Raw genomic sequence first — 18,825 nt, 5'->3', positions numbered from 1 at the left:
CCCCCCCGCTTCCCCTTCGCCTTCCCGGGGCGGGGTTTGGCTGGGGGGGGCCCTTAAAGGGGAACGCGGCTGCGGCGGGGGGGGCCGCGGGGCGCAGCCCCCCACCCTGGGCCCTACGGTGTGCATGGGCCCCCCGCCCCCACACACACACTGGGGGGCTCTGCACTGCCCCGGACCGCACGGGGGGGTCCCCTTTCTTCTGCTCCCCCCCCCAGCTGCACAGCAGCGGCCCTTGTCCTGGGGGCCCCTTCCGCCCCCGCACGGTGCATGGGGGTCTTGTTACCCCGGGGGGTGCGTGGGGGCCCTCCAGCCTCCCTTTATCCAGGGGGGGCACGGAGGGATGACTCCCCCCCTCCCCCAGGATGCGGGAAGGCGCCGTCACCCCCCGGAGCTGTCCCCAGGGTCCCCTCCCCTCCCAGCACCCCGCGGCGGCTCCATGCGCACAGAGGGGAGGGTGCGGACCCCCAGCTTTATTCTGCAGGGGAGGGGGCTGGGGGGGGCACACGTGGGGGGGCACGCATCGCGGTCACTCCTTCTTGTTGCACCACTGCGCTGTCCGCCAGAAAATGGGGGTCTTCATGAAGCGCCCCGACCGCATGTACGCCCCGATCTTCTCCAGCGCCTACAGGGTGGAGAAGGGATGGGGATGGGACAGGGATGGGGACAGGGACGGGGATGGGGACGGGACAAGGATGGGGACGGGACAGGGATGGGGACGGGACAAGGACGGGGATGGGGACGGGGATGGAGACGGGACAAGGATGGGGATGGGGACGGGACAGGGATGGGGACGGGACAGGGATGGGGATGGGACAGGGATGGGGACGGGACAGGGATGGGGACGGGACAGGGATGGGGATGGGGACGGGACAAGGACGGGGATGGGGACGGGACAAGGACGGGGATGGGGACGGGACAAGGATGGGGATGGGGACGGGGATGGGGACGGGACAGGGATGGGGATGGGGACGGGACAGGGATGGGGACGGGACAAGGACGGGGATGGGGACGGGACAGGGATGGGGATGGGGACGGGACAGGGCCAGGCCTGGGGACAGGACGGGGATGGGGACACTGGGGTGTCCCCGCTCACCTCGAAGCGCTGCAGGAACTGGCCCAGGTTGCCCTGCAGCTCAGGGCAATCGGGGACAAACATGCGCTGCTGGTCTAGCACGTCGTACGCCACAAAGTCAACGAAGGTGAGCTGCGGTGGGGGGGGCGACAGTAGGGTCAGCCTGCCGCCCCCAGCCCCCAGCCCCCCCAGCCCCCAGCACCCACCTTCTCCCCAGCAAACCAGGCCCGGGAGCCCAGGAACCGCGACAGCTCCCGCAGCTTCCCCGGCAGCTGCTCCAGGTATGCCGGCTTCAGCTTCTCCTGTGCACGGGGGGGGGCAGAGCTGGTGCAGGGCCCCCCCCTCCCCAGCCCCCCCAGCACCCAGGGGTCCCAGCCCCGTGGCCAGGACCAGGCAGGAAGGGGCGCGTCCCCAGCGCACCTTTGCAGTGGCAAGAAGAGACCACGGTGTGTTTTGTGATGACCCCGTGTCCCCAGCCGGGCTGGGGACCCCGGGGGGGTCCTGTCCCCCTGTCCCCCCCCCATGGCACTCACAAAGTCAGGGTTGTTGCAGAGCCGGATGAAGCTCAAGCGCAGATCCATCACCTGGTTCTCCAGCATGTCCACGCGCAGCTTCTCCTCCTCCGTCTCCCCACCTGCGGGACAGGGCAGCCGTCAGCCCCCCCCGAGACCCCCCCCCTCAGCCCCGCAGCCCCCCCCAGCACTCACACATGTTGTGCTTGCGGGCGATGTAGCGCAGGATGGCGTTGCTCTGCGTCAGCTTGGTGCTGCCATCGATGAGATAGGGCAGCTGGGGGAGGCAGCGGCGGGGGGGGGGTCAGCCCTGGAAGCCCCCAGCCCCCCCGTGCGCCCCCACCCCGTGCCCGGCCCCCACCTACGTTGGGGAAATCGAGGCCCAGCTTCTCCTTCTCGTTGGTCCAGTCGCTTGGGTCAAAGTTTGGGGCTGGGGGGGGAAAGGGAGATGGGGGGAGCAGGGAGGGGGGGGGCACAGGGAGACGGGTCCCCCCCCCGCACCCCCCACTGCACCAAGGAGGCCGGGGACGCGCAGAGGGGGCTCCCCAGGAGCAGCCCCCCCGCCCCCCCGGCTCCCTCCCCTCCCTTCCCCCGCCCCCCAGGCACTGAGCCAGGGCCAAGGCCCAGGGCCGGGGGGGGGGCAGCAGGGGGTCCCCTCCTCGGGCCGTGCTGCCCCCCCACCTGGCCCGAGGCTGTACTGCCGCTCCTCGTAGGGGGTCTCGGTGTGCTCCAGCAGCAGGCGGATGGCGTGGGCCAGCTGGGGACAGAGCACGGCGCCTCGTCACCCCCCCGGCATTAGGACCCCCCCCCGTCCCCCTCCCCTCTCCCCGGGCTCACCCCGCGGACGTCCCAGTAGCCCAGCGTGACCACCATGGCGGCTGCGGGGACAGCGCTGACGACCGCCGGGGCAGGGCGGGGCGGGGGCGGCACCGAGCGGCTGAGCCCCCCCGCGCCCTTCCCCCCTCCCCCCGGAGCGCGAGCAGCCACCGCCCCCCCCGTCCCTCAGTTTCCCCCCAGCTCGGGGCTGCGATGTGCCGCCCCCGTTCGGCTGCGCCCCAACCTCACAGCACCCCCGGCTCTTACTTAAATACTTTTATTTCTCACGCTTTTTTTTTTCTTTTTTTTTTTTCTGGTGGCCGTGTAGTCACCAGCACTTGACCTCGGAGCCCACGCTGGGGGCACAGGAGGGGGGGGGGACACACTTGGGACAGGGCGATGCCCCCGCGGGATGGAGCGGCCCCGCCCGGCCCGGAGCCCCCCTGGCAGCGCAGGGGATGGGGGCAGGCAGCCCCCCAGCCCCACGCCTCCCTCCGGGCGTCCCCTGGGCCACCAGGTCCCCGGCAGGACGAGGGCACAGGGGGGGCGAGGGGCTGGGGTAGGTGCTGCACCCAGCCTGTCCCCACAGCCCCTCGTGGCAGGGCGAGAAAGAGGACGGAGATTTGGGCAGGCCCTTCACGGGCATCAGGACCCCCGCCTGGACGCTGGGGGGGCCCCGCACGGCATCCCCGCACCCGGCACCGGCAGCCCCCAGCCCGGCACCGGGAGGTGAAGCCAGGGCCCCCGACAGTGCCCGTGCCCACGTCACCACTCGGAGCCTGGCCCCAGCAGGCTCCAACCCAGCTGAGAGAAAGCAGTGGAAAACAACCAAGAAGGAAAAAAAAACCAAAAACTACCAAGAGAAGGGAGCAAAGCCCCAGAGCGGAGGCACTGGCACAGCCCTGGGGACAGCAGGGGGGAGCAGCCCGGGGCACTGGGCAGCAGGAGGGGGGCAGCAGCGGCAGAGCCCGGAGGGGGGACACGGGGCCGGGGGCGGGGGGGTCAGCGGGGGGGCAGAGCGGAGGTGATGGTGAGCGCGTCCTCCTCCTGGATGGTCTCCAGCTCCTCGCTCTGCACCGCCTGCGTGATGAGCGTCAGCTCCTGGCACAGCGTCTCGAAGCGGTAGCTGACGCGGATGTCGGGGACGTTGGTGCGGCGGATGTCATTGCCCTCCGGGCCCTCCTTCAGGTAGTGGGGGCCCAGCCAGTAGCTCTTCACCTGGGGGCAGAACACGGGGAGGCTCCTGCAGCCGCCTGCCCCCTCCCCGCAGAGCGCGGGGGGCCGGGGGGGCCAGGGGCAGCGGTACCTTGTGGGAGAAGCCGCTCATGAGGACGCTGTTGCGGGCCAACTCGCACATGTCGCAGGAGCTCAGCTTCCAGACCTGCGTGGCGATGCTGTATTCCTCCATCAGCGGCTCCTGGGGGGGCACAGCCTCAGCACCCACCCACCCAAAGAGGATGGGGGGGGGGCCCAGCTTCTCCCAGCCGCCCTGGACCTCCAGCACCCTCCACAGCCCACTGCCCTTTTCTTCCTCCAGGCCCCCACCAACCCCATCCCGTGGCCATGGTGGGTGCCCCACGGGGGTTCTGGGGGGGGGCGGGGTCCCGTGGTCCCCCCCAACAGCTCACCTTGGTGAAGTGGAACTGGAGGGGGTCGTCGGTGGAGAGGGAGACCATGAGCCCCCGCGAGAGGTACTCGGGCAGGGGGTTGCGGTGGTAGCTGAGGAAGAGGCTGTTGTTGCTCAGCGGGGACATGGCGATGCCGATCTGCGCCAGGTAGTACAGGTACTGCAGCACGGGGGCCTGGGGGGCACAGCGGGGTGAGGGGGGGCCCGGCCGTGCACCCCAGCCGCCCCCCAGCGCCCCCCCGCCCCGCTCACCTTGCGGAGCAGCAAGCCGTGCGAGATGTTCTCCGACACCATGAAGCCCGAGACGAGGTGGTGGATGGGGCCGGCCTCGCCACAGTGCGGGCGCAGCACAAAGGTGTGGAACCCACGTTTCCTGCCACGGGGGGACAACCGTCAGCGCCCTCCCCCTGCCGAGACCCCCCCGAGCACCCCCAGGCGCGGGGCCTTACCTTCGGAGGTGGTTGAGCACCGTCATGTTGGCGTACATGTAGTACAGGTAGTAGGAGTAGGGCGGGTTGTCCTCCTCCACCCAGTTCCCTGGCAGGGGGCTGTCCAGGTTGAAGATGTGGTGCTCGGGCTTGGACTCGTCATCCACGCTGTCGAAGCCGTCCACCTGCAGGTGAGACAGCGCCGGGGTCACCCCTCCACCAAGGACGCCCAGCCCCAAAGCTGTGAGGAAGGGAGGGAGCGGGTCCAGGCTGGGGGTGCAGGTGCCAACGGTGGCCCCCGGCCCCCCTGCAGGAGGCGGCGCTCACGTGCTCCAGGAAGAGGTGCAGCTCGGGGTGCTGGGCAGGGTGGATGGTGGCCTCGTAGAGGGGCAGGAAGATGTTCTCCAGCATCTCCTGGAAGTTGGCTAACTGCTTCTTCGTCCGGTAGACGTCGCTGCTCGGGGACGGACGACGGTCAGAGCCCGGTGCCCCGTCCCAGCCCAGCCAGCCATCGGCTGGGTGTTCCCGGTCCCCCCACCCCAGGACATGGCCCAGGTGGGGGCGGCTGCCCCCCGGCACTCACAAGAGCCGGGGCACCTGCACGAGCCAGCGGACGTTGTTGGAGTGGACGCGGTGGTTGACGGCCCAGCAGGCCAGCTTGTCCCACTCATCCCGGGAGCGGCCGTAGATGGAGAGCCGCAGCTCGGCGTTTTGGTACTTGCTCTCCTCCAGGTCAGACATCACCTCCTGCCAGGGAGGGGGAAGCGTCGCCCTTCGGCCACCAGGAACAGGGACATGGGTGGCATTGCCACTGCGAGCACTGGAGGGAGGGAGACACGGGGCCTCACCTTGATGATGTGGGCGAAGTACTTCCCCGAGACGCGGTTGTCCGTCTTGATGAAGATCTCCCGCAGGATGGACTCGCCGATGGGGTTGTACTTGGCATTGAACTTGTCAAAGCGGTGGAAAGTGTTGCGGTCCTGGCATGGGGGCACAGACGTGAGCTGAGGCTCCCCAGCACCCTGGAGCCACCAAAACATCCCCATCCAGAGCTTTGGGCACCCCCACCCCACCACGGGATACCCCTGGAGATCTCCCACCCCAGCCAGAGACGAGCTGGAGGCGCTGCTCATCTCCAAGATTTGGGGATGTTTCCTCGTACCGCGTGGACGTCCAGAGTGTCCACGCTGAGGTCGTAGGCAGTGAGGTTCATGGTCTCAAAGACCTCCTTGAGCGTCTGCTCCTTGCCCTTCTCCACGTGGACGATTTCATCCAGGTGCTTCTTCATGGCCCGCTTGATGAAGCGCAGGAGATGCTTCTGGTTCATGCAGGACGAGGCGTGGATGTGAGTGTCCACCTGCGAGCCAGAGGCGATGATCAGCCCCGAGAGCCGCCGGGTGCTCCCTGCCCGAGCCAGGACCACTGCCACGCGCCAGCAGTACCTTGCGGATGTTGTAGAAGTCGCGGTGGGGCACCTTCTTCTGGGCCGCCAGCTCCTTCATCTCATTGAGCAGGACGTGCATCTGGAACTTGGAGCTCAGGTACTGCAGCCGGCGGTAGCAGAAGGATTTGCTGCCCAAGGCAGGGAGGGGGCATCAGTCTTGGGGAGAGAAGGGAGAAAATCCATCCCCAAAAGGCTGGTGCCCACCAGGAGGAGGGGACACGGCTCTGGACTCTGGGGCCCCCCCACCCCTTGCATGGTGACCATGAGCCAGGACAGACGTGGGAGCTGCACCAAGACCAGGTGCCACAGGCACAGCCACGTCCCCCAGTGCTGTCCCCAAGGTGCCCACCCCCATGGCGGGGCCCTTCTCCTCACATGGGCCCGTTGATGATCAAAGCCATGAGGAAATTCATGTCGGCGATGAACTCCTGCAGGTCGGGGTACGGCAGGTCCAGCTCCGTGCTCCTGCCAGGCACAGAGACGGTGCAGTGGGTCGGGGGGGGGCTGTGGCACGCGTCCCCCCGTCCCCAGCCACCCACTGCAGCCCCTCGCCCAACCCATCGCAGCAGTGAGCCTCCCCCCCTCACTTGTCAGTGGGGTCCTGCTTGGTGTAGACGTGCACCACGCCATCCACCATCTTCAGCCCGAAGCCCAGGTCGGCCGGCATGGTCTGGGGGTCCCACTTCTCGTAGGGGTGCTGCTCCGCGAACGGGGGGTGCACAGGGGCATCTGCGGCCAGGAGAGACCCCACGGTCACACACCGGAACGGCTCCCCACCAGCGTCCCCATCCCCAGCGTGGGGACCCTCCTGTCCCATGCTCACCAGCGGCCACGGGGGTCTCGGGCACCTCCTCGTAGCCGCGGGTCTCCAGGGGCTTCTCGGAGAGCTCCTGCAGGTAGCGGGCGGTGGTTTTGCAGAAGCTCTGCAGCGACAGCCCCATGTACTTCTCCCGCAGGAACAGCGCCTTCACCACGCTCTTGGCCGCGTCCAGCAGGTCCGTGAAGGGCACCTGGGAAGGGACACAGAAACAAAGTGGGGGGGGATTTCACCCCAAAACCTCCCATGGGTGCTGAAGGGTGCCCCTCATGGGGGGCAGAGGCTCACCCCGCACTTCTCCTCCCCGGAGATGGTGACGCGCTGGAACTCCCGCTCCAGCAGCGCGTCACGGTCCTTGGGGACGTGGTCCACCAGGTCCTCGCTCTGCTCCTTGAAGAGCCTGTGGGCACGGCCGGCGGCCGGTGAGACGGGGACACGGCCTCGCACCCCCCCCGGGGGCTGCACCCGGTCCCCGGTGGCAGGAAGGTGGTGGCATCCCCACAGTGCCACCGCCGGGTGCGGGCAGCTGGGTGCCACATCCTGGTTGGTGGCAGTTGTCCCCCTCTCCACCCCCCTATGCCCAGACGCATCCCCCAGCCCCACAGGAGCACAACGAAAAGTGGGGGGGGGGGACAGAGAACGAAACAACTCGTGACAGAGACAACTCCCAAGCGGAGACAGGAGGGAGGGGACACGCAGTGCCGGGGGGGTGACAGGGCCAGGCTGGGGACAGATCTGCCCCACGCCACCAGCAGGGACCCCCGCTCACCCCAAATCCCCCATCCCTAACCCCCCCCCCCCCCCAGGCGCATTAACCCCTTCACTGACAGCCTCGGCAGCAGGGCTGGGGGCACCTCTCGGCTCTGTGACTGGGGGAGCGGTGGGGGGAGGCCGGGCCAGAGTGGGGCTGGGGGGACCCCGAGCCCCCGGTGTCACCGAGCCAAACACTCACTGTAAGTCCGCGGCACTGTCAACTTTCAGGAAGTCCTGTTTGGCTCTGAGCAAAATGTCGGGCTCGAGTCTGGGGACAGCGGAGGGGACAGCCGGGAGGGGACAGCCGGGAGGAGAGAGGGGCCATGGCATTTGGGGGGGGGAGAGAAAACACCCCATTAATGCCCAACCCAACAAAACCACACAGAAACCAGAAAAAAAAAAAAAAGAAAAATAAGACAGCAAGCGCAACACCCACGGGAGAGGAGAGGACACAGAGCTGGCACAGAGGACTGACAGCCCCCAGAGCAGGGCCGGGGTGCCCGCGGTACCCAGGGTGGTGGCTGTCCCCGTGTGGGGGACCTGTCCCAGGGGGACCCCGGCTTACTTCACGTCCTGGCTGATCTGGCGCTCCAGGCGCTGCCGCCGCTCCTCCAGCTGCTCGATGGGGCTCTCCTCGGGGAACTCGTAGGGCGCCGTCCGCATCTCGCTCTCGGCCAGCGAGCGGCAGAACAGCTCCTGCGGGCCCACCGCTGCCGTGAGCTGCGCCAGGTCTCAGCCCGCACCCCCCCCTGCCACCAGCTGGGCCTGCCCTCGGCCCGTGCCCACCGCTGCTATGAGCTGTGTTCAGTCTCAGCCTGCAGCACGGGGACACCGAGGAGGCCACGCTGCCGGGCTGGGGGGACACAACCTCGGGGGTGGAAGGGGAACAGCCACAGGGTTCCCCCCCCAGCCCCCACCCACTGCAGAGCCCTGAATGGGGGACACAGGTTTGGAATCAATCAGGTGCGTGGGGTCACTTCCCTGCCACCACGGCCCCTGGGCGGGCAGGGGGATGGACGTCAGGCTGTTACTGTGTCCTGGGGGAAAGGAGGTAGGTGAAGCCCCCCCCAGTCTGAGACCTGGCAAACCTGGGGTGCAGGGAGGACCCACCTCAGCGATCTCCTTGTATTTGCCATCCATGGAGGTGCGCAGGTCGACAGGGAAGTGCTTCAGGCAGTGGGGTGTTCCGGGCAGGGAGCGCGCCGACTGCAGGGGCCGGGACCCTGGCCCCCCCCGCAACTCTGCAGGCACAGGCACAGCATGAACATGGAGTGGGGGGGCTGCCTGCGCCCTGCTCCCAGGCAGGGAGGGGTTAACCAGCCCCCCCGCAGCCCTCTGGAACTGGGATCCTGGTCCCACAGTGGTGGGGGAGAAACTGAGGCAGCGCAAGGGCAGGAGCTCCCTCGTCACCCATCAGGGGACGTAACGAGCCAGCATCGGTAGTGAGAGAGGGGCTCAGGGACGGGGCCAGGACCCCCCAGGGCTCTGCCACGGGTGCCCACACGGGTTGGGTCACCACGCTCCGTCCCTCGTCAGGCACTGGTGGCAGCACGGGTGCCCGTGTCACCCCACGCGTCACCCCACGGCACCGCGGGCTTGTCCGGTGCCACCCAGTGAGCCCTGCGCTGCCGGGACATGCCCAGCGCCCTGTGCCACCTGCAACACCGCTGTCACCCGGTGCCACCGGGACGTGCCCAGCACCTTGTGCCACCCAAGTCTGAGAACAGCCCCGACAGCCCCCCCCGAGCCCCCCCATGAGCATCCCCACCGGCAGGGCACCAACCATCACCCGCCCTGTGCCACCGTCACCCCGTGCCACCGCCACCCAGCGCCCCGATACCCCCAGGGGCTGACACACGAAGCCCCCCCAGCCCCAGCACCCCCAGGGGCTGCTGCCCCCCCCGCTGCCGGGTGTGCCGGGGGTGTCCTGGGCCCGCATCCAAGCCAGCGCCAGCCTTCCTCCGCCTCCTCCTCCTCCTCCCCCCCCCAGCAGCTCGCACAGCCGCTGCGCCACGGCACCGCCGCAGAGCCCCCCCCCCCCCCGCCCCCCGCTGCCATCGGAGCGGGGGCACCCGGCACTGCCCGGGACCACCGGCCCCCCCCGGCCCCCACCCCCGGCTGAGAGGAGCCCCCGCCGAGCAGCCCCGACGCCACGGTGATGGGCGCACAGCGCCCTCCCCCCCCCCAACAGCCCCCCCCCCAAAAAAATAGCCCCCAAACCACCCCCCCGGGGGCCACCACCCGAGCTCCCCTCCCCACCGCAGCAGTGCCCGACCCCCCCCAGGTCGCTGCCCCCCCCCCCGGCGGCCTGGGCCGCCCCCAGGGGCTGCGGGGGGGGGGTCTGGGGAGGGGGCGCCCCTAGCTGAGGGGGGCTCACCTGCGGGGCCGGGGGCCTGCAGGCTGCCCCGCTTCTTGAACGGGAACTTGGCCGGGGCGGCCGAGGACATGGTGGCTCCGGGGTAACGGGGGGGGGGGGGGGGCGGCCCCCGGGGCCCCGCGGGACTCTTACGGCGGCGGGGCCGAGCGCTGGCCGCCGGCTCCCTCCCCTGGTTGATGATTGATGCAGGAAACCGGGGCTGGACCAAAGTCCCCGGCGGAGGCAGGCCGGAAGCCGGCCCGAGGAAGAGGATGGGGCGGAGGGAGGATGTGGGCGCGGGGCGGGGGGACGAGGAGGAGGAGGAGGAAGAAGAGGAGGCGGCGGCGGCGGCCCGGGGTTGTCGGAGCAACCGGCCCCGCGGCAGGGCGGGGGCTCGCCCCCAGGTGGGGGCTGCAGCCCCCGGGGGGCGGCGCTGCCCCCCCCACCCCCCGCCGCAGGCGTCGCCCCCCCCGGGATGTGGAGTTGCCCCCCCAAGAGTTGCCCCCCCCCCAACGCATCAGCACCTCCAGCAGCCCCCCCTCGCCCCCCCGCAGCGCGCCGTGCCCCCGGGACACGGCTCCGACCCCCCCCAGCACCGCACCCCCCCCCTCCGGGCCCATCAGCGCCCCGCAGCGAGACCCCCCCCCCCCCGAGACGAGCATCACCTCCCCCGGACCGGGTACCCCCTCCCCAGAGCCAGGCCTCGAAGCCCCCCAAAGAGGGGTAACCTCATCCCTGCCTGCCCCCCCGCACAGACAGCCCCCCGAGAGGGGACCTACCCCCCCCAGCATCACCCCCAGACCCTGCCCGGGGAGGGAGGGGCTGTCCTGACCCTCCCCCCCCAGCCTCCCCCTCTGTCCCCCAGCCAAGCCCCCTCAAACAGGGCAGGGGGCTGGGGAGGGGCTCGTGCTCCGGGGGTGTCCCCCCCAAGCCCCCCCCCCGTCCCCGCCTGTCCCTACCTGCGCCGCTGCTCCCGGTGCGGTGACCAGGCCGGGAGTGCGGGCACGGTGCCGGCGGGTGCCGAGTGCCCCTAATCCGGCACCGGAGCCGGGGTATTTTTAGCCGCTGCCGGAGCAGGGGGAATGCCGCCGTCCCCTCGTGTCCCCCAGCCCCAGCGACGGGGACAGCGAGGGGACGGCGCCCTTCGGGGCCACCTGGGGGGACACGGGCTGGCGGGGAGGGGGCGGTGGGGCCCCGCGGCCTGAGCTCCGGGCTGTGGGCTAAAGCCGTGCTCCCCCCAGCACCAACCCCCCCCCCCCCCCCACGCCCGTGGGTCGGGAGGTTGGTATTTTAATTGGACCCCCTTCGTAAGCGCCAAGTTCGTTAGAGGCTCAGAAGGGGCTTTGTGTCCACGGGGACAGCGGGGACAGGCTGTCCCCACGCCGCCGCCGCTGCTGGGCATGGCGGGAGCGGGTTCGTGCTGGGGGGAAGCACGGGGATGCCACCCCCGGGGACACCGCAGGGGGCGGGGGGGTCACAAACAAACCCCTGGGGTCTGCAGCACCGCCACAGGCACCCTGCGGGCGTCCCCAGCAGAGCCACCACTGCACCCAGAGCCAGCCCCTGCAGCACAGGGTGGGGGCACCCACCCTGGGGGTCCTGCGGTCCTGCTGGGCTGGGGGACGGGTGCTGGGCTGGGGAGGAGGAGGAGGAGGCAGGGAGGAGGAAGGCTGAGCACCGTCCTGTTAAAGAGCTTAGGCAGCAGGAGGGCGAGGGGCCCAGCGAGTGGCGCTCAGCAGTGCAGGATTAGGGGTGCTCGTTACTGCCTGCGATAATTAGCTCCATTTCCCCAACAGGAGGAAACCCGCAGCCCCACCATCCCCTTGTCACCGTCCCCTTGTCACCGCCCCGGCAGCACCCGGGGTCCCTGGGTGTGATGCGAGCTGGGCTGAGCCCATCCCCAGCACAAAGCCCAGCCCTGCAGCCCCGCGGGGGGGCACCCATAAGTGGGGTGCCCCAAACCCACAGAGCCCCCCAGACACCCCACAGGACCTGGGGTGTCCCCATCCCCTGCAGGCAGGGGGTGACACGCCACCTGCCCCCTTATGTAAGGCCCCATGCCCACCTCCCTGGCCGCCTCCCCGAGATGCTCTTTCTTTTCCGAGCCCTAATCTTTGCCATCTTGGGCTAATTGGATTTCCTGGGTCACATGGAGAGATAAAAAGTCCCCAAATCCATCAGCCCAGAAATCGGGTTATCCATGGGGAATTAAGAGAGAGCTCGTGGGGCAGCCAGCCCACGAGCACCCAGGAGAGCGCTCCGGCACCCCCAGCACGGCGCGGGGCAGCGGGCGCCTGGTTCGGCCTTTCGGGGCTTCCCTTTCTCCCCCCTCACCCTCCGCCCGCCGCCGGGGTGCGCGCGCGGCCCCCGCGAAGAGCTGGAAGAGCCCGGGGACCTAGAGGAGCTCGAGGCGTTGGAAGAGGAAGACGAGGCCATGGGGAGCGGGGCGAGTGCAGAGGACAAGGAGATGGCCAAGAGGTCCAAGGAGCTGGAGAAGAAGCTCCAGGAGGATGCGGATAAGGAGGCGAAGACGGTCAAGTTGCTGCTGCTCGGTAGGGTGGAGGGGACGTCCCCACAGGGGGTGGCTGGACACAGGGAGGACACGGGAACTGTCCCCTGTCCCTACCTGGCACAGGGACCCCATCGATGCGGGGGATGTATCCCCTGCGGACGGACACAGAGCAAAAGCAACTGGGGCAAGGGGACAGGCAGGGGCCGGTGCTGTGTCTGTGGTGCCCCAGAGGTGCCAATGCGGGGACACACAGCCCCTGGCCCCATCCTCTCCTCTTGCTGCCCCTTTTTGTCCCCAGGAGAGCCCCTTCCCCTCCGCGCCGGCTGGGCTCTCGTTAGTCTGACGAGCTGTTCTTAGTGAGCAGAGGTTGTCCCCTCACTGGACGTCCCCCAGGTTGTGCCTGGGAAGAGCCAGGGGTGGCATCTGCTCTCGGTGGCATGTAGATGGGTGGCGGGGATCAAGGGGACACCGTGGGGATGGGGAATGGAGTGGCTGAGGCCAGGACACCTTGGTGACACCTGGGGGGATGGGGGGTGTCAGTGGGACCCCTGGCATCCCCAAACCCTGCCCCACCGCTGGGCACAGGAGGGGACTGTCCCTTGGAGGACGCTGCACCCCACTCGGCCATCGGGGTAACCCCGTGGGGGGCAGGAGCAGCAGCGGGGGCTTAGCCAGGTGAGGGGGGGCCGGCTTCAAGGCGATTAGCACCCTAATTCTAAGCAGCTTCCTGCGCCGCCCTAAGCCGCTTAAAGCACCAAGGCAATACCGGAGGCAGCGCAGGGATGGTGGCAGCCTCCACAGGCCTGAAGCCACGGCGATGGGCAGGGCAGGGGGACAGAGCAGTGCCCATCGCCGTGGCGTCAGGCCTGTGGCATGCCCCAGCCACCTCTGAGGTTTCCTTTGACTCCTTTCCAGGGGCTGGAGAGTCGGGCAAGAGCACCATTGTGAAGCAGATGAAGTGAGTACGGCTGTGGCGAGGGCTGCGCCCCATGGCTGGGTACCCAGATTTGGGGGGGGGGGAGGGACAAGGGACTGAGCTCTGGAAACCCCTGGCAGGGGCACAGGAGCTGTAGGACCTGGGGGTCTCCCCAGTGCCATGCTGGTGGTGGGCTCGCAAAGAGGGCGTGATGCTGGGGAGAGACGGGGCACCCCAGGGTGCCGGGCTCTGGGGCTGAGGCTGGTGTCCCCCCCCCAGGATCATCCACCAGGACGGCTACACGCCCGAGGAGTGCATGGAGTTCAAGGCCATCATCTACGGCAACATCCTGCAGTCCATCCTGGCCATCATCCGTGCCATGTCCACGCTGGGCATCGACTACGCCGAGTCGGGACGGGCGGTCAGTGGGGGCACCCCGCCCCGGGGGACGAGGGGAGGGGACGGCGCGTGGGGACGGTGGCGAAGGGCTCTCTCCCGCAGGACGACGGCCGGCAGCTCTTCAACCTGGCCGACTCCATTGAGGAGGGCACCATGCCCCCCTGAGCTTGTCGACTGCATAAAGAAGCTGTGGAAGGACGGCGGGGTGCAGGCTTGCTTCGACAGAGCCGCTGAGTACCAGCTCAACGACTCGGCTGCGTAGTGAGTGCGGGGACGTGCGCGGGGACCCCTGCCTGCTGCAATCGCTCCCGGCTCCAAAATCCCCTCCCTGCTTCTGGGAGCAGCCGCAGCCCACCGCCCCATTCTTCGTCCACCCAAGGGCCCCACCGGTGCCGGCTGGCCGCAGCCCCCCGTGTCCTCATGTCCCCACTGTGTGGGCAGGGTGAGGCCAGCTCAAGGCCGTCTGTGCCCACCCGCGGTCTCGCTGCGCCCCGCAGGGTGCAGGGTTGGAGTCACGTCCTTCACCGAGCCCCAGCCCCAGACACCCCTAAGAGCCCAGCTGTCACCTGGGGCTGGCATCGCTCCCCCCGCAGGGACCGGGACATCCCCAGCCCCTCCACAGCGTGTCCCCTGCCGTCCCCGCAGCTACCTGAACCAGCTGGACAGGATCACGGCCCCCGGGTACCTCCCCAACGAGCAGGACGTGCTGCGGTCCCGCGTGAAGACCACGGGCATCATTGAGACCAAATTCTCTGTCAAGGACCTGAATTTCAGGTGGGCGCGCGCGCACGCACACCCACCCACCCACCCAGCCACCCACCCACACACACACCCATGAGCACGGGCAGCCCCTCCAGCCCCGACGGTGGCGACAGGGTCAGGGATGAAGGTACCGAATGTCCCCCTGATGCTCCGGGGCCACCAGGCCCTGCCTAGACTAGGGATGAGAGATGGGTCGCCGCACCCGTGCCCCCGGGTGCTATGGGGGCACTGGGACGATCCCAGCGGGGGTGGCAGGAGCAGACGTGTCACCGCCCCGTCCTTGTCCCCTCCCCAGGATGTTCGACGTGGGAGGGCAGAGATCCGAGCGCAAGAAGTGGATCCACTGCTTCGAGGGGGTGACCTGCATCATCTTCTGCGGGGCGCTGAGCGCCTACGACATGGTGCTGGTGGAGGATGACGAAGTGGTGGGTTCGGGGCCGGGGAATGGCTCAGCAGCGATGGGGGAGAGGAGCTGGGTGGCAGCACCCCCGCGGGGTGGCCGCAGTGGGGCAGGCGAACGCTCTGGGTGCCTGGGGCACAGCCACGGGACCGGGGGCAGCAGGGGTGGCTCAGCCCGGCCCCAGCCCCTGCGTGCACCTGTGCTCCCCCCGGGGCAGGAACAGCCCAACCAAGCTGACGCTGGGGCGGTTGTGCCGTGGGTCTGATCCTGCTGACCACGAGGAAAAACCATCTCCTTCCAAGGAGGCCTGGCCTCCTCTCGAGAGCTGCCATCCTACGGGGACAAACATCCAGGTGCAGCAAAGCCCCGCGGGCAAACCCAAACACACCGGAGCCAACGCAGGAGGGGAGGAAGCCCCGGCAGAGGCGCCCAGCGAGCCCTGGTGGAGGAACAAAGCAAATCAGGGTGCTGGGGGGTGGAGGAGCAGCGACAGGGCACAGCTTTTACCCTCCTCTGCTCCCCACGAGCAGCAGCACGGGGAAGGAGAGCAGAAGCTCACCAAGCGAAGCCTCTGGGTGCTGGGCAGGGGCTGCTCCGGTGGGGCCTGCTGCTCCCCCCCCACGCGCCGGGGGGACTCACGCATTGCTCGGGGAAAGCAGCTTCGAGGGCAGAGACCTGGAGAAACACAACGGCCCCAAGAAGATGCAGTATTTCTCATCAAAAATAAGGGGTGAAGACAACCAGGAAAAGCAGGCTGCCATCTCCCCTGCTCCCGGGGCTTGGGGCAAAGTCTCCTTGCCGCTATCTCCCGCAGCAGGCCGTCCCGCGGACGCTCACTGGTGTGCTGAGCTGGGCGCTGCCAGAGCCAGGCTCCGCTGCCTGGGAGAGGCTGTAATGCTTCCCGTGCACAGGACAGGGCAGGATTAAGCCAAACCTGGCCCTGCAGCTGCCCCAGTCACCGAAGCGATACAGGAACGCTGCCACAACGGGGAGCTGGACAAGGAAAACCCATCCCCATCAAAGCACCTGCCTGCAGCGGGCAGCCGCAAAGGTCCAGCTGGATGGAGCCTCGTCCTCCCTGCAGCGAACCGGAAAACGCGCCTCTGCTCCCAAACCAGAGCCTTCCCCTTTCCGTGCTCCTTCGAAGCCAAGCTGTGGGTAACGGCCGAGGACGGCAGTACCCCGGGGAAATCCTGCAGCATCGCAGCACCGCCTGGCTGGCGCGGACAGGGGCACGGGGCCCTTGCTTGGGGCTCCTCCTGCCAACGATTCTCCCGGCGGGATCAGTGCAAGCCGGTGCTGCTGACCATCAAGACCAGAGCCCCAGAGCCCCACACTGCCCGCAGCTGCTTCGCAGCTCCAGTGCTGCTCCCTGCCATGAGCAGCACCCCAACGTACCCGGGTCGCTCGCTGCCATGGTGCAGGGGCTTTGGGGCTCTTCAGAAGAGCAAGGGGGCTCTTTGGAGGGTAGAGCCATTTGCTGCTGTAGCAAACGGCGCAGCCCCAAGCGTTGCTCCACTGCTGCTGCTCTTTGTTTTGCAGCAGCAGCTTGGGGCAAAGCACCCGTCACAGCACTGGGGCACAAAAGATGGTTTGGTTGTAACCAAGCGCCCGCGCTCTGTCCCGTTTGCTTTCAGAACCGCATGCATGAATCCCTGCACCTATTCAACAGTATATGCAACCACAAGTTCTTCGCCGCCACATCCATCATCCTCTTCCTCAACAAGAAGGACCTTTTCGAGGAAAAGATCAAGAAGGTCCATCTCAGCATCTGCTTCCCCGATTATGATGGTGAGTGGGTCCGGTCCCCCCGGGGGCTGGCCTTCACCGGGTCCGTTATGCTGGGAGCGGTCCCTGGAGCTGGGAGCGAACCGGGGGCAAGACCAGCATGACTGGTGCAAGCCATCTGGAAGGATGGAAGCAGGGTAAAATGGCTTCTTTTGAAACTGAGTTGGTAGCTGCGGTTAGCACCCAGCTGGGAGGCAGGCTGCAGGTCTGACTGCCGGACACGAGCCCCAGGCATCCCCAGGTTCCCCGGCCCTGAGCGTCACCACACCGGCAGAGGCACCCGCAGCGAATCGCTCCCTCCCTCCGCAGGTCCCAACACATTTGAAGACGCAGGAAATTACATCAAGACCCAGTTCCTTGATCTCAACATGCGAAAGGACGTGAAGGAAATCTACAGCCACATGACCTGTGCCACAGACACACAGAACGTCAAATTCGTCTTTGACGCAGTCACAGATGTCATCATCAAAGAGAACCTCAAGGACTGCGGCCTCTTCTGAACATCTGCGCGGCAGGTACTCCCCGAGGCGGCCGGCGGCCTGCGAGCAGCAGCCTTTGAGCCACCAAAAGCGCTGGGGAAGGGGGGGCTCCACAGGCAGCGGGGTGAGGGCAGCCCCCGAGCCCGGGGCTGGGAAGCTCCGGGGGCGAGGGACGCGCCGGCGGCAGCAGGAGGGCAGCACTGCCTGAGCACGGCTTCGCCCCGCTCCCCGAGCAGCCCGGTTATTGCTGCAAAGCAGCCTGACAAAACACGTTCACACCCCTGCTTTGTGGAGAGAGATGGAAACAACAGATTATAGCCCAAACTATGCACTTAAGCAAGATCAGACGTCTTTATCTCGGGCCTCCTGTTGCCACAACACGGCGGGCGCTGCCACGCAGGCACTCGGCTGCCCCAGCGTTGCCCGCAGCGTGTTTGAAGCTGGCTGGGAGCCTGCTGGCAGCCTTGGCCCTGGGAGTAACTGCCAGCAGCACCCCGGGCAGGGGGGAGGCACGGAATCACGAGCATCACTCTGCTCCAGGTGGCCTTTTGGCTGGTCAACAGTTTAACTAAGGTTTAATTAGGGTTGGTCTGCTTTCTACCCATCTCCGCAGTGCCAAAGCAGCTTCCAGCCACTGGCTGCGACGCTCTGCTCACTGCTCCCTGAAAAACAGCAGCAGGAGCTCCCCTTGTGCCTGACTGCTAAGACAGCTGCAGGGGAAATGGGGCGGGCAGGCGGCAATAGGACGGGGTGAAGCCTTGGGCCAGGGCTCCCCACACCAACGCAGCCCCCTTCTGCTTGGAGCAGGCAGCAGGCTTCGGCCGCGAGCCCGCTGCTGGCACCGCGGAAAAGATGAGCATATCGAGGGCTGGCAGCAGCCGGGGGGCCCTGCCTTCTCCCAGGGTTACAGGCAGCAGTGAAAGCTACAGCGAATGATCAGCTAGGGAATAATAGGTTTACACCACCCTCACCTTCCAGCTACGTGCTGCCGGCTGGGCCCTGCTGTTTAAGCCGATGGTGCAATGCAGATTTGCCTCCACAAGAGCCCTTCCTGGGCGTTACGCTAGGAACACCTTCGCTGTGTTTAACACCCTCTTCTTTCCTCCTCCCTGCTAGAAGAGAAAATGACTTCAGCTTTGTGTCGTCGTTCTGCTGAGCAGAGCCAAAAGGATTAAAGAAAAAAAAAAGCTACCCGGCCCCCACTTTTTCTATGACCTGCCCAACCAACCACCTGCGTTCAAGCCCGTAATAGGAAGGGGCTGAAGCCGAACTTCCTGCTCCCTTTCACAGCCATTTCCTCTTTTTAAAGAAAGAAACCCCGGCTCCCTGCAGTGCTTGGAAGTCAGCGTTTATAAATGAGGTGCGGAGCGGTTTGACACCAAAGAGCACGCAGACCCCAGTGCACCAGAGAAATTAACGTCGAAGGGGGCACCGCCACGGGACCGGTGCCAGGCACCCACCCAGCCCTCGCCCGCTTTGTCAAACCTTAATTGGGTTGAACGGGGAATTTCTGGGCAAGGGGGGTGCTGCCTCTGAGTCACGCCTGGTAGCCAGCCCTGTGGCAGGAGGAATTAATTATTTTGTGCTGTATATAAGTCCCGACACTTGGGTGAATTTCTCACAAAAATCTTCCTACCGGAAAAAGGTCAAGAGCTGCTGCTGCCCCCGGTTGTGCTTTCTGCCCCCAGACAGCCTTAAGCAGACGAGCGGCCGGTCCTGGCCACCTTGCCCCATGCCCACCAGC

At 67.5% G+C, this 18,825-nt stretch overlaps 3 protein-coding genes across 5 annotated transcripts; 1 reads left to right on the top strand and 2 right to left on the bottom strand.

Moving 5' to 3' along the window:
* Nucleotides 1-450: 450 nt before the first annotated feature.
* LOC118259529 (glutathione S-transferase 2) lies at nt 451-2,558 on the bottom strand. 2 transcript variants are annotated; one of them, XM_035569143.2, is made up of 8 exons: nt 2,422-2,558; nt 2,266-2,341; nt 1,950-2,014; nt 1,780-1,861; nt 1,606-1,706; nt 1,279-1,374; nt 1,094-1,204; nt 451-622 (listed from the first exon to the last, which is right to left on the bottom strand). In XM_035569143.2, the coding sequence occupies exons 1-8, from the start codon at nt 2,455-2,457 to the stop codon at nt 527-529; spliced, it is 663 nt and encodes a 220-aa protein (XP_035425036.1). In that variant the 5' UTR covers nt 2,458-2,558; the 3' UTR covers nt 451-526. The 2 variants fall into 2 exon arrangements, with proteins under 2 accessions (XP_035425036.1, XP_035425037.1); XM_035569144.2 differs by lacking the exon at nt 1,279-1,374.
* Nucleotides 2,559-2,713: 155 nt separating this feature from the next.
* Nucleotides 2,714-10,022, bottom strand: AMPD2 (adenosine monophosphate deaminase 2). 2 transcript variants are annotated; one of them, XM_035569127.2, is made up of 18 exons: nt 9,847-10,022; nt 8,580-8,710; nt 8,035-8,165; nt 7,669-7,737; nt 7,005-7,116; nt 6,723-6,909; nt 6,487-6,628; nt 6,275-6,364; nt 5,898-6,027; nt 5,618-5,812; nt 5,304-5,435; nt 5,039-5,202; nt 4,783-4,909; nt 4,477-4,640; nt 4,280-4,400; nt 4,029-4,202; nt 3,707-3,817; nt 2,714-3,618 (listed from the first exon to the last, which is right to left on the bottom strand). In XM_035569127.2, exons 1-18 carry the CDS (start codon nt 9,914-9,916, stop codon nt 3,403-3,405), a joined length of 2,466 nt encoding a protein of 821 aa, XP_035425020.1. In that variant the 5' UTR covers nt 9,917-10,022; the 3' UTR covers nt 2,714-3,402. The 2 variants fall into 2 exon arrangements, with proteins under 2 accessions (XP_035425020.1, XP_035425021.1); XM_035569128.2 differs by lacking the exon at nt 7,669-7,737 and having other exon boundaries at nt 2,723-3,618; nt 9,847-9,900.
* A 2,237-nt stretch (nt 10,023-12,259) lies between these two features.
* GNAT2 (G protein subunit alpha transducin 2) lies at nt 12,260-17,102 on the top strand. The gene is given in 9 exon segments (XM_035569126.2): nt 12,260-12,377; nt 13,253-13,295; nt 13,533-13,674; nt 13,755-13,808; nt 13,810-13,913; nt 14,298-14,426; nt 14,710-14,839; nt 16,452-16,605; nt 16,912-17,102. Coding segments are annotated over 9 exon segments (1,065 nt in total).
* The last annotated feature ends 1,723 nt before the right edge of the window (nt 17,103-18,825 follow it).

This window comes from Cygnus atratus, chromosome 24 (genome assembly GCF_013377495.2).
Source record: "Cygnus atratus isolate AKBS03 ecotype Queensland, Australia chromosome 24, CAtr_DNAZoo_HiC_assembly, whole genome shotgun sequence".
Taxonomy (NCBI): Eukaryota; Metazoa; Chordata; class Aves; order Anseriformes; family Anatidae; genus Cygnus; species Cygnus atratus.
Note: the sequence above shows the minus strand (reverse complement) of the source record. Positions and strands in the feature narration are given on the sequence as shown.